Genomic DNA, 20,028 nt, shown 5'->3' with positions numbered 1-20,028 from the left:
ACAAGCATTGTTCTCTGTCTTGTCAAAAACGCATAAAATTATGCATTCACGTTTGTATGCTTTAGTCACTTGCTATGAAAAAAACTACTAAAGGTAGAGAGTTCTAACTATGTTCATTGCACTCAGCACACATTTTTACATCAGTGTGCCTAATTTTATGATAATGTTTTCACTGTATCAATTGTTACACGTGGGCCACTGACGCACCTGCAGCAGAAATTCAACTTTTGAGAAAAACGCCTTCAAAGATTGTGTTGAGAACTCACAAACTGCAACCCATAGTTACACACTAAAAAAATAATACACAGGAAAATAGCACTTGGCCAATATCACTAAGTGGTGAGAGAGAGTTTTTTACAGTTACTTGATTGTTCAAAATGCTCCTGGGGCGTATACTTCTCCCTCATCTGCCCGTCGATGTTCACGTTCCTGACGTCTCACAGTTTCAATTTTTTTCCTCTTTTGTTTTGCTGCATCATCTGATGGCTGACCTAGACCCATCTCTGCATAGGCTTCCCGCACATGGTGAGCTGCATCCTGCAGGTGTGTGCTGGCTGCTCTGCTTGCACCCTCACTATATTTTTTTTGGTAGTGATGCCATGTTTTTTGGTGCATGGGTCGTGGCATATTCACCATACCAAAAAAACGGCATAGCTGGGTGTAGCCAATCCCAGTTGCAGAAGCAGCAGCAACAAGGTGACGGTTGATGTCAAAACCTGTGAAGACAGTCCCCGTCTTCAGCGATGTCATGGTCTGTGTCCCTGGAATCACAGCGCCACAGGAAACACACCTCACCTCCAGACTGCATGCTGACCCCATCCTCTTTGTCTCATCTTCAAATACAGAGACCTGAAAAAAAAATCAAATGTGTGAGAATTGAAGGTACAAGAGAAAGAATGAGAGAGAGAGAGAAAGAGAGAGAATAAAGAGACTCTGACTGACAGTTTTTTTTACACACACACACATACACACACACTGACAGTATGTCAGACTCAGTAAAAATCCACAGAAATATTACTTGGAAAAGTATTTCAATACTTGAGAAAAATAAAAACTGCCTCTGAAAACAAAAATCAAAGAACTTGAAAAAAAAAATGAAAAAAAAGAAAAGAAGTAAATCAATGGGCTCACAAAAAAAGAAGAAGAAAGGTATTCAGATGGCTTTTTTTTCTTTTTTTTCTTTTCTTTTTTTTTTTTTTGCTATGAAACAAAACAAAAACTCATGAAATAAAATAGAATACTATATTATATTTATTAAATATTATATATCTGTAGACTATTATATTATTTTCCACAAACCTTTGATATGCATTTTCCACAATGAACTGACGACACCAAGCAGTCCAATGTTGACACATCAACGATGATGTTCTGTGAGGACTGTGGCTGTCCCGAGCGAAGTTGTACTTCGGGAACTGATGCACTTTTTTTTGACGGTGGTTCTTCGTCTGAACTGGAGTCACTGTCACCCGTACACACATGTTTTCTGGTGAAAACGTCCAATTTTCTCTTCGAACTGAGAAGCGGCGTGCTTTCACTGACGCCGGTCGATGTCGAAGGCACTGCTAAGTTGGTCGCTGTTTCGGCAGACTTTTTTTCAGCTTGTGTTGTAATCTTTCGCTTTCTCTTCTTTTTGCCGAATGCAAAGACAGTCCTAAACTTCTTTCCAGCGTGTCTTGGCACTGTCCGTGACTTTTAGTAGAAAATTTCGATCAAAATCTTAGGCAACTGGTGTGTCGATTGAAACCGTGATGAAAACAGACGCCATCTTGGAAAAAGTCACATGACCGATTGGGCCAATGGGCTATTTTTTTACTCCGACAAGCCAATCAGAAACCTCGACTCAGCCACAACCCCTAAAAAATGCCTCTCGGGTTCCTTCGGATTTGCTCTTCGTGTGTTTCCGTGAGTGGAATTTTCCACAGGAAATTGCAATGAGAAGACAGACCGGTGAATGACCTTCACACTGATACCAAACAAGATGGGGTTTCCAAACCAGATCGCGAGCACCAGGCTGTCCAAATCGATGCAAACTTCGAGTTTTTTGTCACATTCGCTCAAACTTCACACACACCCAGGTCAGAAAATGATTTTATTTGCAATGAAATCGGTCAAATTGAGCAAAATGGTTGACAGAAATGCAAAGAAGAGACATTGTTTGACCAAATACAAGTATAATCCCAAAACACGTTTTTTAATGATTTTTGGTGAAAAACCTATGCCGTGGTCCACCTTAAAAGGCAAAAAAAAAAACAACAACATACAACAGCACAAGCTTAAATATTCACATCTGTGAACTTCTCTTGCTTCATCCCCTTCAACCCATGCTTTATCTTTTCTACAGAACACGAAGATACGACAGTTTTATGTTGTTTATTTTGTTGTTGTTGTTGTCGTTGTTGCTACTGGGTTTTTTTTGGGGGGTTTTGTTGTTTGTGTTTGTTTTTTGTTTTAATATCATTAGAATTAAAGTAACTTTTGAAAAAAAATTAGTAACCGCATACAACAGAAGCAGAACATACGGTAATTTATGGCCATTCACATAAACGTAGATCCTCCTCTGCTGGATTTTCGAAATGAATGTTCATGCTTTTGACTTTTTTGTGTATGGACGGACGTGTGTGTCTTGTCAGTGTAGGCCCATTCTCGATACATCTGTGTAATTTGTTACCTTTGAGAAATTGTGAATAAAAAAAAGATTATCAGTAAAATTTCAAAAAGATATAACTGACTGGTTCCTGTTTCGTAGACGACGACTGCGACGGCCAGCACTTGTTCCCTCTCCAGCACTCTCATCCTCTGACGCGGCTTTGGCAGGGGTCTCACTTTCATTGCTGCTGCTGTCGTCACTTCCAAACGACTTCTCCTCATCCGAGGCATCGTCATCGATGAAAGAATCCTCGTCATCATACTTCATCTGCAAACAAATGCATGTTCCTGTTTAACTCTCCACAGAATGGTATCAACTTCATCTTTATACTTCATCTGCAAACGAAGGCATGTTCCTGTTTAACTTTCCACAGAATGGTATCAACTTCATCTTTATACTTCATCTGCAAACGAAGGCATGTTCCTGTTTAACTTTCCACAGAATGGTATCAACTTCATCTTTATACTTCATCTGCAAACGAATGCATATTCCTAACTCTCCACCGAATGCTATCACCTTCATCATTATACTTCATCTGCAAACAACTTCATATTCCTGTTTTTCTTTCCATAGAATGTTGTTAATGCTCACGCACACAACTTCATTGTTACGATTCATCTGCAAAGAAATGCATATTCCAGTGTTTCTATCAACAGAATGCAATCAATGCTCACGCACAAAACTTAATCATCACACTTCATCTGCAAAAGAATGCATATTCCAGTCCTTCTCTGCAGAGAATGCTGTCAATGCTCACTCATACAGCTTCATCCTTATACTTCATCTGCAAACAAATGCGTATTCCTGTTTTCTTTCCACAGAATGCTGTCAGTGCTCACACACACAACTTCAACATCATATTTAGTCCACAAAGAAATGCATATTCCAATGTTTCTCTTCACATGCTATCAATGCTCAAGCACACAACTTCAACATCATACTTCATCTGCAAAGAAATGTGTATTCCAATGTTCCTCTCCAGAGAATGCTATCAATGCCCAAGCGCACATAACTAGATCATTATGTGACCTCTCCACACTGAACCCCATCAGGACAGGACAGCACAGTCAAGTACAGTCCAGTACAGGATAGTACAGTAGGTACAGTGCAATACAGGACAGGACAATATAGTACAGTACAGTGCAGGACAGGACAATACAGTACAGTACAGCACAGTATAGTACTATACAACACAACACAATCCACCCAATCCACCCCAGGATGTACAGAACCAGCCCCCCCACCTTGCTCTCATCCCTGATCTCGGCCAGCTTGAGCACCCACGGGTGGGTCCAGATCTTCATGAGGTTCTGGTAGTCCTTGAAGAGCTGGGCACCCCGGGTGGTGATCTGACCCTCCACCTGCCCGTTCCGCTTCAGGTACTCCTCGTATAGCTTGATCTGCACCTCCGACAGGCGCACAGAGATCACGTACTCCTGCTTCGGGGGCAGGAACTTGGTCAGGGAGGAGTAGTCCCGTCGCTGGTCAGGAAAGAGGGAAAAGAAGAAGAGCACAATCAGGACAGAGAAAATCAATCAGGAGACAGAAAAGCAATCAGACAATCAGGAGAGAGAAAAACAAAACAAAAAAACAAGTTGCAGTCTGAGCAAAATTTAAGGTGTCGTACAAACTTTACTAGGGCAGGCTCTCAAGGCCTGAGCAAAGTGTAGAGAAAGAAATGAAACAAAAACATAAGGTTTGTGAGAGAGAAACAAAAGAAAAAAGAAAAAAAAGTAAGCTGCAGACTGAACAGAAATTAAAATTGTCAATCTTCATCTAGACTCTCCTTGGGTAGGCTCTCAAGGCACTGAGCAAAGCGTAGGGTTTATGAGAGAGACACAAAACAAAAACATAGGGTTTATGAGAGAGACACAAAACAAAAACATGGGGCTAATGAGAGAGACACAAAACAAAAACATAGGGTTTATGAGAGAGACACCAAAGAAAAACATGGGGTTTATGACAGAGACACAAAACAAAAACATAGGGTTTATGAGAGAGACACCAAAGAAAAACATGGGGTTTATGACAGAGACACAAAACAAAAAAATAGGGTTTATGAGAGAGACACCAAAGAAAAACATGGGGTTTATGAGAGAGACACAAAACAAAAACATAGGGTTTATGAGAGAGACACAAAACAAAAACATGGGGCTGATGAGAGAGACACAAAACAAAAAAACATACAATCAGCTGCAGACTGAACAGAAATTAAAATTGTCTCAAGCTTCATCCAAACTCTCCAAGGGTAGGCTCTCAAGGCCTCTCATGGCCTGAGCAACGCATTGGGTCCATGAGAATGTCAGGCATCTGCTCCCTTTTTTGTTTTGGGTTTTTTTCCCCAAAGCAGACGTGGGGTAGCGCATATAGATCAGTCTGCACACTCTGACAACTCTTTGAAACAGAAATACGCACTTTCCTGTTTCCTGTTCAATACCTACAAACTTTAAAGATCTTGGAAAAACCATTCCAATTCTCAAAACAAAAAAAAAACAAAAAAAATCTCTTCTTCCCTCTCATTTTTTATAGGGAGTCATGTAAAAACATTCCCCGGCATCAGTGGGTCACGGTATAGTGTGTGTTATTAAAACTATTATTTAGAGCAGCTGTCTAAAACAAAACTGGAAACATCCTGCAAAATATTAATAGAATTTTACATTTCCCCGAGCAACTAATTAAAACAGCAGGCTTAACAGTTAGAACTTAATGCAAGATTAATCATGCACTCTTTTTAAAGGGAAAGCAGCCCAATTTCACATACAGAGAAATCTGTTCAGACAAAAGAATAACACACTCAGCCAAATTTCACACAGAGAAATCTGTTGTGCCAACAGAGTAATACAATACCAATACAGGCGCACATCAAGTAGGTATACCACAACTATTCAGATGACACATTAAACCCAGGTCCCGTGTGTAGCATGCTCTTAGTGTGTGAAAAAGAACACACATTTTTGATAGGAAAATAAATAAGCATGAAAAAAGACAGTCAAACAAAAAGAGAAAGAAAAAGGGTGGCACTGCACTGTAGCGACGCATTCACCCTACAGAGAGGCCCGAATTTCAGGCACAGAAATCTGTTGTGACAAAGCAGTAATACAAGAAGCCAAGTAATGCAACACCAATACAGGTGTTCTCATGTAGGTATACCACAAACATGCACATTACTCAAGCCATCTCACCTGTACACAGCCGGCCAACAACTCGTGCAGAATGTGAGCCCTGTTCTTCATGATGCGCACATCCCTGGGGGTCGAGTCCGAGTGCTGGCCGTTGGTGATGGGGTTGACAAAGCGATTGGCAAACTCCTTCTTCGTACCCAGCAGGTTGGGCTTGACAAAATCCACCATGCAGTGATCTGTGCACACACACACACGCATGCACACACACACACGCATGCACACACACACACACATGCACACAGAGCCAACATAGGATCAGCACATGACACATGTTCATCCGATATAATTCATCTCTACATGGTTTGAATTGGGATAAAATGAAATAACATCCAAGTAAATCATTTCCACAAAACAAAACCAACCAACCAAACCAACAGTGTATCAAGTAAAAATGTTCACTCACCAAAAGCCAACCCAACTTGAAGACTTCAACTTGTGAAGCAATTACAATCCATTTTCCCATTGAAATGCAGTTACTGCCTTTTCATAATGCAACATACACATGACCTTACTCATCTATCCATGACAAGAAGAAAAAAAAATGCACCAATGCCTATCGAACAAGGCTCAGACAAGCATCGCAATTCCTGACAGAACCTCTTAATAAATGCACCAATGCCTACCGAACAGACTCAGACAAGCACCATTCCTGACTGAACCTCTTGATAAATACAGCAATGCCCATCAAACAAGTCTCAGACAAACACCATAAATCCTGACTGAACCTCTTGATAAATACAGCAATGCCCATCAAACAAGTCTCAGACAAACACCATAAATCCTGACTGAACTTCTTGATAAATGCGGTAATGCCTACGAAACAAGACCAAGAATGGTGCCATAATTCCCAGACTGAACCTCTCTAAATTTCACCAATTACGTACTGCCCTCTCCCATGCCAGGAATCACATTCAATCTTTTTTGGGGGTGTTTATTCTTCCTTTTATATTTTTTATTTTATTAAAATTTCATTTGTGCTTCATGTGCCTTTCTTCAATGACCTAAAAATTAAAAATAAAGAGAATAAATAATACATCGAAGATGGAGAAAAGCGAGTGAGAGAGAGAGCCATCCACGCACAGTTCTTTGTGTGTTTTCAGTTCCTATTCGAACAGATTGTCTTCCCTGTCCAGACTCGCACTCAATCAAGTTGTCTCCCCTGCCCAGACACACATTCAATCAGGTTTGTCTCCCCTGCCCAGACTCACATTCAATCAGGTTTGTCTCCCCTGTCCAGACTCACATTCTATCAGATTTGTCTCCTCTGCCATAACATACATTAGATCAGTTTTTGTCCCCCCTGCCCAGACTCACATTCAATAAGGTTTGTCTCCCTGCCCAGACTCATTCGCTCAGGTTTGTCTCCCCTGACAAGACTCACAATCAATCAGGTTTGTCTCCCCTGCCCAGACTCACATTCAATCAAGTTTGTCTCCCCTGCCCTGACTCACATTCAATCAGGTTGTTCTGCAGAGGAGTTCCGGTCAGTACAACCCTGCGCCGGGTCTTGATCTGGCTCATGGCCTTGGACAGTGCAGAGGCCGCGTTCTTCATGATGTGCCCCTCGTCACACACCACTATATCAGGGCCTGCACAAAAGTATGCACATGTCAGTGAAGTGTATATACCTGTCAGGACCTGCAGTAAACACCTGTCATTCAGAGGTCCCTTGTGCAGCATGCACTTCGAAAATGCAAGGAAACCCTCAGCAACAAAAGGGTTTTCCCTCATGAAAATCAGGTATAAAAATCCACTCTGACAGTAATACACAAGCACCCAGAAGAAACAACAAAACATAAAACAAAATACAAGGGTCTTCTGCAATGTGATGACGCATTCTCCCCAAGGACAGCAGCCCAAATTTCACAGGACCATTACAGGTCTGGATTGTCCAACTAAACAAAATAAACTTTCAACTGCGTTAAGCACAAGACTGTCACACCTGGAAAAAATTTTTTGAAAGCACCAGCTTACCAGGATTGATAAGTGTTTTATGGAAGATAGTTTTCTGCTTCTAAAACACTAGCTTACCAGGGTCAATGAGCGTCTTGTGGAAGATAGCTTTCTGCTTCTTGTTGCGGCAGCGGCTGCCCTGAGACAAGTTCCTCAGCATCTCGTAGCCGATGATCATGATGCCACCTTTCTTGCTCCAATCGTCCAGCACCTGAGAGCGGGCCAGGTTCTGCTTCACACTCGCCATTTCCCACACCTGCACAAACACACCATGTATATAGGTATATTTCTATGTTTGAATACCTGTTTCTACGTATGCAGAGATGCCAACCCTTGTCAAGTTTTTATATGAACAATCAGGAAATATGGAAGGAACATTCTGAATATGGTAGGAACACTGAGACTCCAAGCCACATCAGTAAACATACATTTTAACTTAATCCACCAGGCACAGACATTGTTTCACCAAGACGCAACTTGATTTAGCAATGTTCTCTCTTGTTCAGGCAAACGATACAACTGATTGGTCCACTCAATGCTGTTTCAATGTAAATGTGCACTCAATTAGATGAGCATCATCATCACATGGGACCAAGGTTAATAGTGACTGCCCTGGCCTCATGATCGATCTACAACTTCTGGGTAATGTTACGACAGGAAAGCATGTGACCATACAATGTAGCCGAAAGTGAACTTATGGGAACAATTTTAATGTTGGTGTAACGTCGGAACAAACTGTGATCAAGTGTAACAAAATATGATGAAATCATAACAGTGGCATCTTTGCATATCATGTATGCAGGCATATTTCAATGTCTGAATATATGTTTCCATGTATGTGTGCACTGTGTTTATGTAAATGCATAGTTTGTGGAGTGGTGGCCTAGTGATTACATGTCTACCAAGAATCTCACCTCATGGGATCAAATCCCATGCCCATCCCAGCAGTATTTTATCCTTCTCCACTAGACCTTGAGTGGTGGTCTGGACGCTAGTCATTCGGATGAGACGATAAACTGAGGTCCTGTGTATAGCGTGCACTTAGCACACGTAAGATAACACAGCAACAAAAGGGTTGTCCTTGGCCAAATTCTGTAGAAAAAATCCACTTTGATAGGAAAACAAATACACTTGCAGCAGACAATTTTTAAAAAAAAGAAAAAAGGGGTTTCTGCACTATAACAACAAGTTCTGTCAAAGTCTGCACCAATGGATCATGGTATGGTGTGAATAATAAAATTCAAAGTCTCATGCAAACTACAAGATGGCAGTACACGCTTTTATATATTCTTAAAATTCATACAAAAGATTTTGGCAAAAAGCAGGTAGGAAACTGATATACTGCATAAGACTTCTATGACATTTGTTTAGGATGCATCTTTAAAAGACAAAGGAATTTTCATTTCATATTCTCTCTCTCTCCTCTCTCAACCTCCCTTGCTCCCGTTAGCTGACACATGCCTTCATGCGTTGACATTTATTGTAAATTCCCCCTTCAAATGTAGGTTGTTGTTTTTAATAAATCATAATATTATTTGTTATCTCTCTCTCTAAAATGCAGTAACAGAGAGGAATGTAAGTAATGACACAAGAATGATATCCAAAACAAAACGAAACATTTAAAAACAGAAAAAAATCACACAGAGGGTGGGAGACAAATGTGGAAAGTGGGAACATCACAGTGAAAAGTTTGTATCATATACTGCTCAAAATTCCATTCTGCAAGACAAACTAATTCTCCTTTCATTCCCTCTGCCTATCTCTCTGTGCTTGTCTCTCTCCCCCTTCCACACTCACCCCCCCCCCCCCCCCCCCCCCCCCCCCCCCCCCCCCTCATCCCCACTCTGTCCTTAAAATGGGGCAAAAGAGGGGAATCTAAATGACACAAGGATGAAGGCATCCTGAAAAATAAAGAACACAAAACAAAAAACGGAAGAAAACAATACAGAGATGGGGTCAACAAGTGAGATAAAAGGGGTAAATCACAGTGAATGTGGAGGAATCGGACAGTGACTCTGTGATGATTTTCATGACTGGTTGGTTGAGTTTTCTCACCTCCAGTTTGTCATCCTCATCCAACCAGATGTCAAACTCGTTCATCCAGTTGAGGACGGTGTTTAGAGGGGACACCACCAGACAGGTCTTCACACCCGTCAATTCCCTGTGAACCATCATCGTGTGCACAAATGCCACCACCTGAATAAAATAAACAACTGTTTAAAGCACAGATCTGTATTCATATATACAAACACAATCATAATTTATAATGTACATAACCTTTTAAAAATAGGCATATGCTCATACTCAGCACAAGCATGTTGTGTTGTGTTGTGTTGTGTTGTGTTGTGTTGTGTTGTGTTGTGTGTGTGTGTGTGTGTGTGTGTGTGTGTGTGTGTGTCTGTGTGTGTGTGCACGCGCACACATGCATGAACTATGTGCCCTCCTCCTCTCTCCGTAAGTCTCCACCACTTCTCCCTTTGCGTTATGTGTCATAAGCACCCATCTCTGAATCAGTGATTATTCAAACTTTGTTCTGCCTGTCTCTCACTGGGCTTCTATCTTTTCACATCAAAGTGATTTCTTTTGAATTACCATGACACTGTCACTCTTTCACTGAAAACATGGTGTTAATAGCTTAAGAGAAATATTACAGCACAGTAGAAGAATATATTCTTCATTCTGTTGTGTTTGGCAGTCAGAAAACATATTTTCATAATAAAAAATGATGCTGGAAAAGACTTTCTTATGACACACTTAAATCAATCTGAAAAATCCTAACAAACAAAAAACAAAAAAATATGGGTTGCTCTTGGAACATCATTTGCCACCCAAAATTTACCCAGACAGAGGAAACACTTGCCACAGTTCGCATCAGTTTGACATAGCATAAGATGTTGAAAAATAAAGAAATAAAAGATGCTGAAACCAACAGCAAACTAAAAAGTTTCAAACCTACCAGCAAACTAACACTCACAATGGGAACAACAGCATCAAAAGACGACACAACATGCACAAAGTCACTCACGGACAGCGTTTTTCCCAGACCCATACAGTGAGCCAGGATGCAGCCAGCAGAGGCTTCCTCCTTCTTGGACCGCTCCAAAGACTCAAACATACAGTCCCACATGAACTGCACAGCTGTAAAACATAGGCACATGACTTTTTCTCTTTCCTGCTTTCTTTTTTTTTTTTTTTGCTTTTCTTTTTTTTGGGGGGTGGTGAGAGAGGGACTAGGGGGGGCCACTTCATGAACAGCTACCTCATAATCCTACTAAATCATAATCACATTGACGTTTCAAATATCAGGTCAGTTCACCTCTGAAAACTAGAGTATGCCTGCATGAATGGCGAGGTAAAAATGGGTAATGCATGTAAAAGCTAACTCGTACATGTATACCAGTGAACGTGGTGTCGCAGCCCACAAACGAAGAACTGGTCAGTTAGAATTACAACTGAAATGCACTGGATATAAGAACAATCATTCACAAGAACTCACAATTATTAGTTCACAATACAAATCCAATTGACCGCTACTTAAGAAACAGCACTTATCAAAGGCTTTCATAATATAGCATAGGCCTACGATTGATAACTTGCTTGTTCTGTGAAGCCAGTAGATGCTCACTTCAGACCGTGACAGCTGTAGTGCTGGTACCTACCTTCCACCTGGTGAGGCTTCAGTTTGCGGACCAGTTTGGTGTTGATCTGGATGATGGGATCCTTGGTCTCCTCGTCCTGCTCCAGCACCAGCTTCAAGGTCATGGGCGCCTGGCCCTTGCCCATGTCTTTCTGCTCCACACCATTGAACTGCACAACATTCATCACGAGTGCTATCACTGGTACTTAGTTTATCTTCTCTCCACACCACCGAACTGCACCGGTATTTGTCATATACTTATCTTCTGCACCAAGCCGCTGAACTGAACAACATTAATCATTTGCATTATCACTGGTACTTATTATATACTTTTCTTCTGCTCCCAACATGGACTGGACAACATTCATCATCAGTGCTATCACTGGTATTTATCAAATACTTATCTTCTGTCCCACGCCACTGAACTGGACAATGTTGATCATTAGTATTATCATTGGTACTTATTATATGCTTATCTTCTGCTCCATGCCACTGAACTGGACAACACACATCATGAGTGTTATCATTGGTATTTATTATGTACTAATCTTCTGCTCCATGCCGTTGAACTGGACAACATTTGTGATCAGTATTATCACTGGTACTTGTCAATTATTCACTTATTTATTATACTTACCATAAATAAAAGATGATGGACTTCTCGCAGGAAATGCTGACCATTGTGAATGAGTTATCAGCTCCCGCCAGATATGGTGTAGATTGGCTAGCAGACAGCAGACTAATAGCGGGACATCTTATTACTGAGTTTGTCATAAATTTTGACCAAACAGAGCAAACTAATAGGCCTAGTTAGCATCAGTTTGACATAGTACAGTATATGATACCAAATATACTGTCTTGGTCAAACTTATAATTACTTATTATACTGCCTCTGTCATACTTATGATACTGTCTTGATCAAAGATCAAGCTCAAAACACTTTACAAACACCGTAGCATAACCAAGCTCTGTTCATGCTTTTCCTTCAGCAGTTTCTGATACTTTGTTCTGTTTCCTCAGTCATTATCTTCTATGGCAGGCAAGACATAACCATCTTACCGGCTCCTGCTTCTCTTGAACACATAGCTAGTGTCTTCTGCTGTTATATTCCATGACAGGCAAGACATAGTCATCTCACCTCCCACTGCTTTTCTTTAACATGTTGTCAGTTTACTCTGTCATTATCTTCCATGACAGTAAAGACATAGTCATCTTACCTTCTACTGCTTTTCTGTGATGCATAGCTTGTTTCCGTTGTCTTTTTTTTAATTCCTGCTGTTCCATCATCAGCACCGTTTCAGTGGCATCACTCTCATGCCTCTCATTCCTAGTGCCCAATACACAACCTCACTTGGGTTTGTCTGTCACAGTCCCAGCATCAGCAGTCCACAGGGAACTACTTTGCCATTACATTCCATAGAAGACAGGATATCTTACTTTCACCCGTTTTTTCTTTAACTCATTGCTTGTTACCTCAGTCATCATTATCTTTCGTAACAGGCAAGATATAATCATCTTACCTTCTAGTTTTTAATCTTTAACTTGTTTTCTCCCTGATTATTATCTTCCATAACAGGCAAGACCTAATCATCTTACCTTCTCCTGCTTTTCTTTAACGCGCTGCTCATTTCCTCTGTCATTATCATCTTCCATATCAGGCAAGACATGATCATCTTACCTTCTCCTGTTTTTCTTTAACACGTTGCCGACGCTCTTCCTCGGCTCTGGCGGCGGCCTTTGTGGTGTCCCCCAGCTTCTTGTCAGACTTGATCTTCCTGATCTTCTTCCTGGACGTTGGGTCCTCTCCCTCTTCTACCGGCTCCTGCACACCAACAATACACTTTGTCACCACCTACTTTGGACATACTTCACAAATCAAATATAACGAAGATAAAACTTTGCACTCCAAGTACCTATAACACCCTCCCATTTCTCTTGGATTAACTATGGATATTTCCATACTGCAGATGGCATACATACTGTGTGTCTGTGTCCATGTGTGTCGGTGTTCAAGCTTGTGCATGTACATGTACAAATATGTCCCTTATCAGTGTGTGTATACATTTCCAACTGCTTAAAACTCAGAAATGGCTTTCAAATCTCGCTTACAAACAATACAACTACAAATTTTCACCCCCATTCCCCTTTACACCCACAAAATCATAAGCATTTACATTCTTGAGACAATATAGAAATAACAACAGAAATCTTCAAAAAAGACTTTTGGTATTGAAACATCACATTTCAATCCTGTCAAATGAATGAAGATTTATTTTTTCAATAAATAAAACAAATGATTAAATAAATAAATAATCAAATAGTAATAATAATAATAATAATAGGAAGAAGAAGAAATCTTGACGTGCTGTTTACTTTCACAAAAAAAAAAAAAGAGAATGTCCTCCCAAAAGTACTTACCACAGGTTCTTCATCAGATGAGGAGTCTTTCGACTTCTTGATTCTCTTCCTCTTCTTGCCCTTCTCCTTGCCTTTGCCTTTGCCTCTCTTCCCCTTGCCTCGACCTTTCTTCTTCTTCTCCGTCCCTGGCTCATCCGAAACGTCACCGTCCCCACCTTCTCCGACTTCATCACTGTCAACACAACTGTCTCCCTCCTCTTCCTCCTCATCCTCCTCCTCTTCTTCTCCGCTGCTCTTTTCTTCACTGAAGCTTTCATCGTCAGAGTCTTTCTTCTTCCTGAAATCAGGAGTTTTGATAGAAAGAATCAGCACGCCACATAGCCAATACAAAAGTTCCTAAGCAGCACTAAACACAGCTATTATGAAAGTTTTTATGCAGATAGTGTGAGATACATACAATCAATACAAATGTCAACAGCTTTTCAGTGTCCTCATACCATAACACCTTCACAGAACATACAGACATAAAAGCAAGGCTGTATCATGAACAGCTATACACACAAAAACAGATGTATAGAACACATGAGGGTAGACGCCATGGCAGAATCAGTTAGGCCTCAGACTTCTGATCTTAAGTTCAGTAGTGATAGTTCAAGGCCTTGTTTTGGCATGGTGTTGTTTGTGTCCTGGGGAAAGGCACTTCATTCAAGATTTTCCCCACTCCATCCGGGAGCGAACGGGGAACCCTGACTTCTGTTGGAAGAGGATAAAACGGCGGAAGGAGAGGACTGGGTCCTGACTTCCTATAGCCATTGATACAGTGGCTATGAATTCCCAGCCCAGATGGCCGTAAAAGTTGCTTTTTTGTTTGTTTGTTTGTTTATTTTTTTACCCTTCAAGCTAAACACACAAGAATAGAACAACTTACAAGTAGAGGGAAACAGCATGACACAATATGATAGTGAAGGAAAACAAATATTTTTTTTCAAAATATCTACCTTTTTCTTTTTGACTTGACCTCAATGTCAGAGTCACTGTCCAAACTCTCGGTCTTGGCGACTTTCCCTCGGTTCCTCTTGCGTTTTCCGTCTTCTGGCTCTGCGTCCGACTCTCCCTCCTCCACTTCTTTCTTTGACTTCTTCCCTTTCTTCTGGTCAGTGGACGCCTTCCTGCCTTTCCGCTTTTTGGCAACATATGCTTCTGCCAAAGACGAAATCTTATAAAAGTATGCATCAGTATTCTGAATTTTTTGAGGCACTTGACTGACAGTTACCCTAACTTGTATATGTTCTATCAACCATCACCAGGGTTTCCTAAATCAGGTCGAAGTCAAGAATCAATAACACATCAATGTCACTATGCTTCTCACAAAAAAAGAGTTGCAATCTTTGACTTCATCAGATTTAATACTTCCCTGACCCCTAACTCTGCAAATGTATCAGGGACAGAGTCCCATACACAGACAGCGCTGCTCAGACATACATACACTGCACACACAAAAACAAAAAAAACACTACTCTTCATTTCTTCAGTCCTTTCACACCTCAATTGCTATCTGATTCAGCTCAGTTACGGAGTTTGCCACTCTGCATGTTCCAATTGTAAAAATAATCCACCCCATCCAAATTATTCCTGAATGCACAGAAGGTCAAAACATAATGCAATTTTTGCATCTTTAAAACATCGAAGGCATAGAAAGGCTTTTCTGTTTTACAATCAGTCAGGTCTTTGTCTTTCTGTAAGCTGAAATCTGACCTGATTCGCTTCCAGAAATGTCCGCTCCATCTCCATTCTCTTCATCAGCTGCTTTGTCTGCTGCATCATCATCAGAATTGCTCTTCTTTATTTTCCTGGGACGGCCTCTCTGCAACAACAACATGCCTTTGCTGTGAGTGGCAGGATTATTACTTCAAATAGTGTATTGTATTGTACTGTATTGTGTTGTATTGTGTTGTACTGTATGTGCTGTACTGTACAGTACTACACTTTTTATAACAACAGATGTTTCTATGTGAAATCTGGGCTGCTGTCCGCAGGGAAAGTATTTTGTTTCAATGCAGTGCCACCTTTTTCTTCTTTTTTTTCTGCCTGCAAGTGTTTAGGGTTTTTTCCAGCCAAAGTAGATTCTTCCACAGAATTCTGCTCGGTACAACCCTTTAAAACCCTTAAAACTTGACTGACAAGGGCTTCAGTATCTATCAACTGATCATAGAAACTACTGAGATAATTAAGCGGTTGGTTTACAAACAGACCCCCCAAAAAAGCAGAAATACTGATTTTTTTTTTTTTAATTAAAAAAAAACAAACAAAAAAACTAATTCTTTAAGTAAATAATAAATTGAAACAGTGGAGGCATGACCTTCAAGATCCACATGTGATATCCACTAAATCCAGCCCAGAAAAGTATTACTAATGATTTCTGTTTGAGTTAGGAATACAGGTGACTAATAAAATCAAACAAAACAAAGACCCAAATAAAACCCAAACAAAACAATGCAACAAAAATATTTCTTTAAATTTTGATATACAGTCCACAGCTTACCTTTTTGGGCTTAGCCACTTCTTCAACAGTTTTATCTTTGACGTCTTCATCCTCGCCTTGTGCATCCTCATCGGACATGTCCGAAGAATCGTCTCCCTTCTTCTTGCCACCTGGATCAAAGACACAGACGATACTTTGTTTAACTCTTCATCACAGTACTCGCCCAATAGCGGCTTGCAGTGTAACACCCAAACTTGCCCAGTACTGCCGACTAAACAGGTGCTTACTATGGCGCAGCCATTGTTGTTTACATAAACGAGACTCTCGCGAGATTCACAGCCTCGTTTTCGGTACCTCCTGCCATGCATTTTGCACTTTTCAGAGTCCTATTTGCTTGAATTTTGACAAAGTTGTGAATTTTTCAAAATTGCAAGACGAGTTTAATGATTGCCGAGAGCTTTAGCATAAACTGAACAATGATTCTGAAGATATTTTGAACCATTTTAATGATTTTTCCATGAGAATCTTGTAAAATCGATCGAACTGAGTGACCCAGATATCAACTGACTGAGTTTTGCCGACAATGAGTGTGATGTTGGTCACTTGAATGTGAATCGATCGCCAGACCTCCGAAATCATGAATCAAACGCCGGACCTCCGAAATCAATACTGTCATTGCATTAGTCTTGATTTCACTGATATTTATTGGCATTCTGCATGATCTTCTTGATTGTGCTAGTTCAATGGAATATATTACTGATTTGGTTCAGTTTTGCCAAAGTTTTGAAGTTTCAAAGTTGCAAGATGAGTTTGATGACTGTCGAGAGTAAAGGCGTAATCCGAACAACTAATCTGAAGATGATTTCTGTGTGAGAATTTGGTAAAAGTTGATCGTACTGAGTGACCTAGACATCACTGACTGAGTTTTGCTGATATTGAGAGTGTAGTCGGTACTTGAGTATGAATCGATCACCAGACCTCCAAAATCGTGAATCAATCACCGGACCTCTGAAATCGTGAATCAATCGCCAGTCCTTCGGAATCGATACTATCAGACGTTGATTGCACGGATACTTATTGGCATTCTGCACGATCTTCCTGATTTTGCTAGTTCAATAGATTATGTTTTTCTTTTCATTATGGAGAAATTACATGAGGCAGGTTTGTTGTTTGTTTTTGTTTGTTTGATATTGTTTTTCTCCCCACCATCATAGGAAAACACATCATCCCTCAAAATGAAAAGAACATAAAAATCGGCATGTTCACTGTTGCAATTCAAGTTGAGTAAGAAAAAGAATAAAAAGAAAATGTGTTAGAAGACACTGCAGACCATATAAACTTATTTCAAAGAAAATTATACTGTAATTAAAAGAATTTGACACTTTGTGTGTGTAAATACAAAGCAAAATGAACCTGGAAACAAATATTCTTTTTTTTAACTTTAATATGTGTAGAATGCAGAAAAAATAAATATGTGCAACAAAAGAAGGTAATTATATCTTTAATCAATGTTTATAATTACCCACTATCAAAAATCGCAAAAGTTATTCCCCTTGGCATGGGATTTCATGGGTGATTTAGTGATGAACGACCTGGGGTTAAGAGGGTTAATATTATGTTGCATAGCTCTTTACCAGAGACTGATTGATTGATTGACTGATATGGATACTTATATAGTGCCTATATTTGGTGATGGTTAGAGATTAACAAATACAGACTTATTTCCACAACAGGCTGCCTTCCTGAGTAAAGCCGACTGACAGCTGCCTTTTAGCTGCTCATTATTTGTTTCGTGTGTCATGCAGTTTTGTTTCAGTACTACAAAGATCCAAAATTATGATCTAATACGAACTTGGGGCATTGTTAAAAGACATATATATCAAAGAAAAGGCATGTCAGTGTCTACAGAGACTTAAAAACTTTTGAAACCTGGAATCATGCTCACCTTTCTTTCCTTTCCTGTCTGCTTTGCCAGCTTTTTTCTTCTTCTTGCTGGGTTCTCTCTTTGAGGACGGTTCCTCTTTGACGTTGTCGTCACTGTCATCATAGGTCTTCAGTCCCATGCCACTCTCTGACTCCTCTAAAAGACTATCAATGTCTCTGTCCAAGATCTCATCTTCTTCCGAGGAATCCAGATCCTTGGCAGCTTCCTCCACTTTCTCTTTCTTCACAACAGAAACAGAAAAGCCGTTTTCCACCTGTTCTTTTTTGATGGCACGTTTTGTCTTCTTCTCCTCGAGCTTGTCATCCTCTTCTTCAGAATCTTCCACCTTCTTCTGAGACTTACTCTGCTTTTTTGATTTTGTTGTTTTCTCCGATTCCATATCAGAGTCGACCTCTTCTTTGATGTCTTTCACTTTGTTTGTGTTCTTTCCAGGTCCTTTTTCAACTTTTGTTTTTGAATGATTTTTGGTCTTCTCGTTTTTGTCAGAGCCTTCGCCCACGTCATCATTTACATCCTGTTTACCATTCGCTGAGGTTTCTTTCTCTGAAAATCAAGACAATTAGAATCACTTGAAGCAAGTGCACAGGTCCAAATACATGCTAAGTCTCACACATGAATGCACACACAGATGCACTCACACAAATACACCAAATGTCAGAAATGTGAAAACAATAAAAGAAAATATGACTTTTTATACACACACACATACACACACACACACGTCAATCGTCAGAAATGCAAAATACATTGCACAATACATGTAGCATACACAAAAACTTTTCCTTCAGATCCCACACCATCACTCAAGAACAGTAGCACGCCGCCTTTCAATGAAATGTCAAGCAATGAGCCCAAAACACTGACTATACCATTTAAAATATACACCAAAGCCAATATACTAGCATTTAAAAGGTACCTCATAGCTAAGTAATTAAGAATTTATCGCAGTTTACCTAAGAAAGTATAGCATTTGAAATATACATCAAAGCCAATGAACTACCACTCAAAAGATACCTTGAAGCCAACTGATAAATAATTTTTTGTAGTTTACCTTTATTGGCACATGATGTAAGTATAATATGTCAGATGCAACATGTACTAAAAAAAAACCCAACCCATTCTTAATGACTTGAGACTGCTATTCCAATCAATGAAAATCATCAAAGTAGGAGAAATCTCACCCAACTTCTGGTAACAATGCAAACGCATATTTATATCATCAGATTGAATTTCATTCTTGGAAAAATTTGTGCAGACAAGTAAATGATCCTGTACAATAATGTCATATAACTAGCATCACCTTATAAGATCATCTAGACAATGTGCTTTATCAGAGATGCTTAGTTAATATATAATACAGTCACACACGTCTCACAAACTCACTTGGTGCCTTTGCTGATGGCTTGGGGGGTGGTGGTGGCTTGGAACTGTCATCGTTGGCAGCTGGTAGTTCAGAGGACTTTGATTTTTTACCATTCACTGCTTTGATGGTCGCAAAGACATGGCGGGTGTGCTTTCTGAGCTCTACCAGAGGTTCAGGGTTGCAAATGTAGCAATCCCAGGTCTCACTTTCTGCTGTTAACAACAGAACAAATACAATGAATACCCTATATCCTGTATTGAACTGGCATGACACTAGCCCCTAAATTTAACTCTTGGTCCAGGACTCCTTAACTGATTGTTATACATATCCATGATTCTTTAACTAACGATACTAGCACCTAAACTAAATCCCTTTTGTCCAGAGCTCTCTAACAAACTGCTAAACACATCCAGGACTCTGTAACTAACTTCTATTTTCTTTTGTTGTTAACTAATCAC

General features: G+C 40.1%; 1 protein-coding gene across 6 annotated transcripts in view; it reads right to left on the bottom strand.

Annotated features, from left to right (window-relative positions):
- The window catches only part of LOC143298937 (uncharacterized), a 53,330-nt gene that overhangs the window by 22,561 nt on the left and 10,741 nt on the right, over positions 1-20,028 (bottom strand). For 5 of the 6 annotated variants that reach the window (XM_076611969.1, XM_076611970.1, XM_076611971.1 and 2 more), the window contains 15 exons: positions 19,591-19,782; positions 18,208-18,750; positions 16,323-16,432; positions 15,536-15,644; positions 14,779-14,980; positions 13,841-14,117; positions 13,101-13,244; positions 11,445-11,592; positions 10,811-10,923; positions 9,841-9,981; positions 7,864-8,041; positions 7,284-7,421; positions 5,833-6,008; positions 3,895-4,131; positions 2,733-2,917 (listed from right to left, as the gene is read on the bottom strand). In XM_076611969.1, the coding sequence (XP_076468084.1) occupies positions 2,733-2,917; positions 3,895-4,131; positions 5,833-6,008; positions 7,284-7,421; positions 7,864-8,041; positions 9,841-9,981; positions 10,811-10,923; positions 11,445-11,592; positions 13,101-13,244; positions 13,841-14,117; positions 14,779-14,980; positions 15,536-15,644; positions 16,323-16,432; positions 18,208-18,750; positions 19,591-19,782 (2,893 nt within the window). The remainder of the gene's footprint in view (positions 1-2,732; positions 2,918-3,894; positions 4,132-5,832; positions 6,009-7,283; positions 7,422-7,863; positions 8,042-9,840; positions 9,982-10,810; positions 10,924-11,444; positions 11,593-13,100; positions 13,245-13,840; positions 14,118-14,778; positions 14,981-15,535; positions 15,645-16,322; positions 16,433-18,207; positions 18,751-19,590; positions 19,783-20,028) is intronic. The other variant, XM_076611974.1, reaches the window with a different exon arrangement.

Source organism: Babylonia areolata, chromosome 24 (assembly GCF_041734735.1).
Source record: "Babylonia areolata isolate BAREFJ2019XMU chromosome 24, ASM4173473v1, whole genome shotgun sequence".
Classification (NCBI taxonomy): Eukaryota; Metazoa; Mollusca; class Gastropoda; order Neogastropoda; family Buccinidae; genus Babylonia; species Babylonia areolata.
This window is presented reverse-complemented; position numbering and strand designations above follow the sequence as displayed.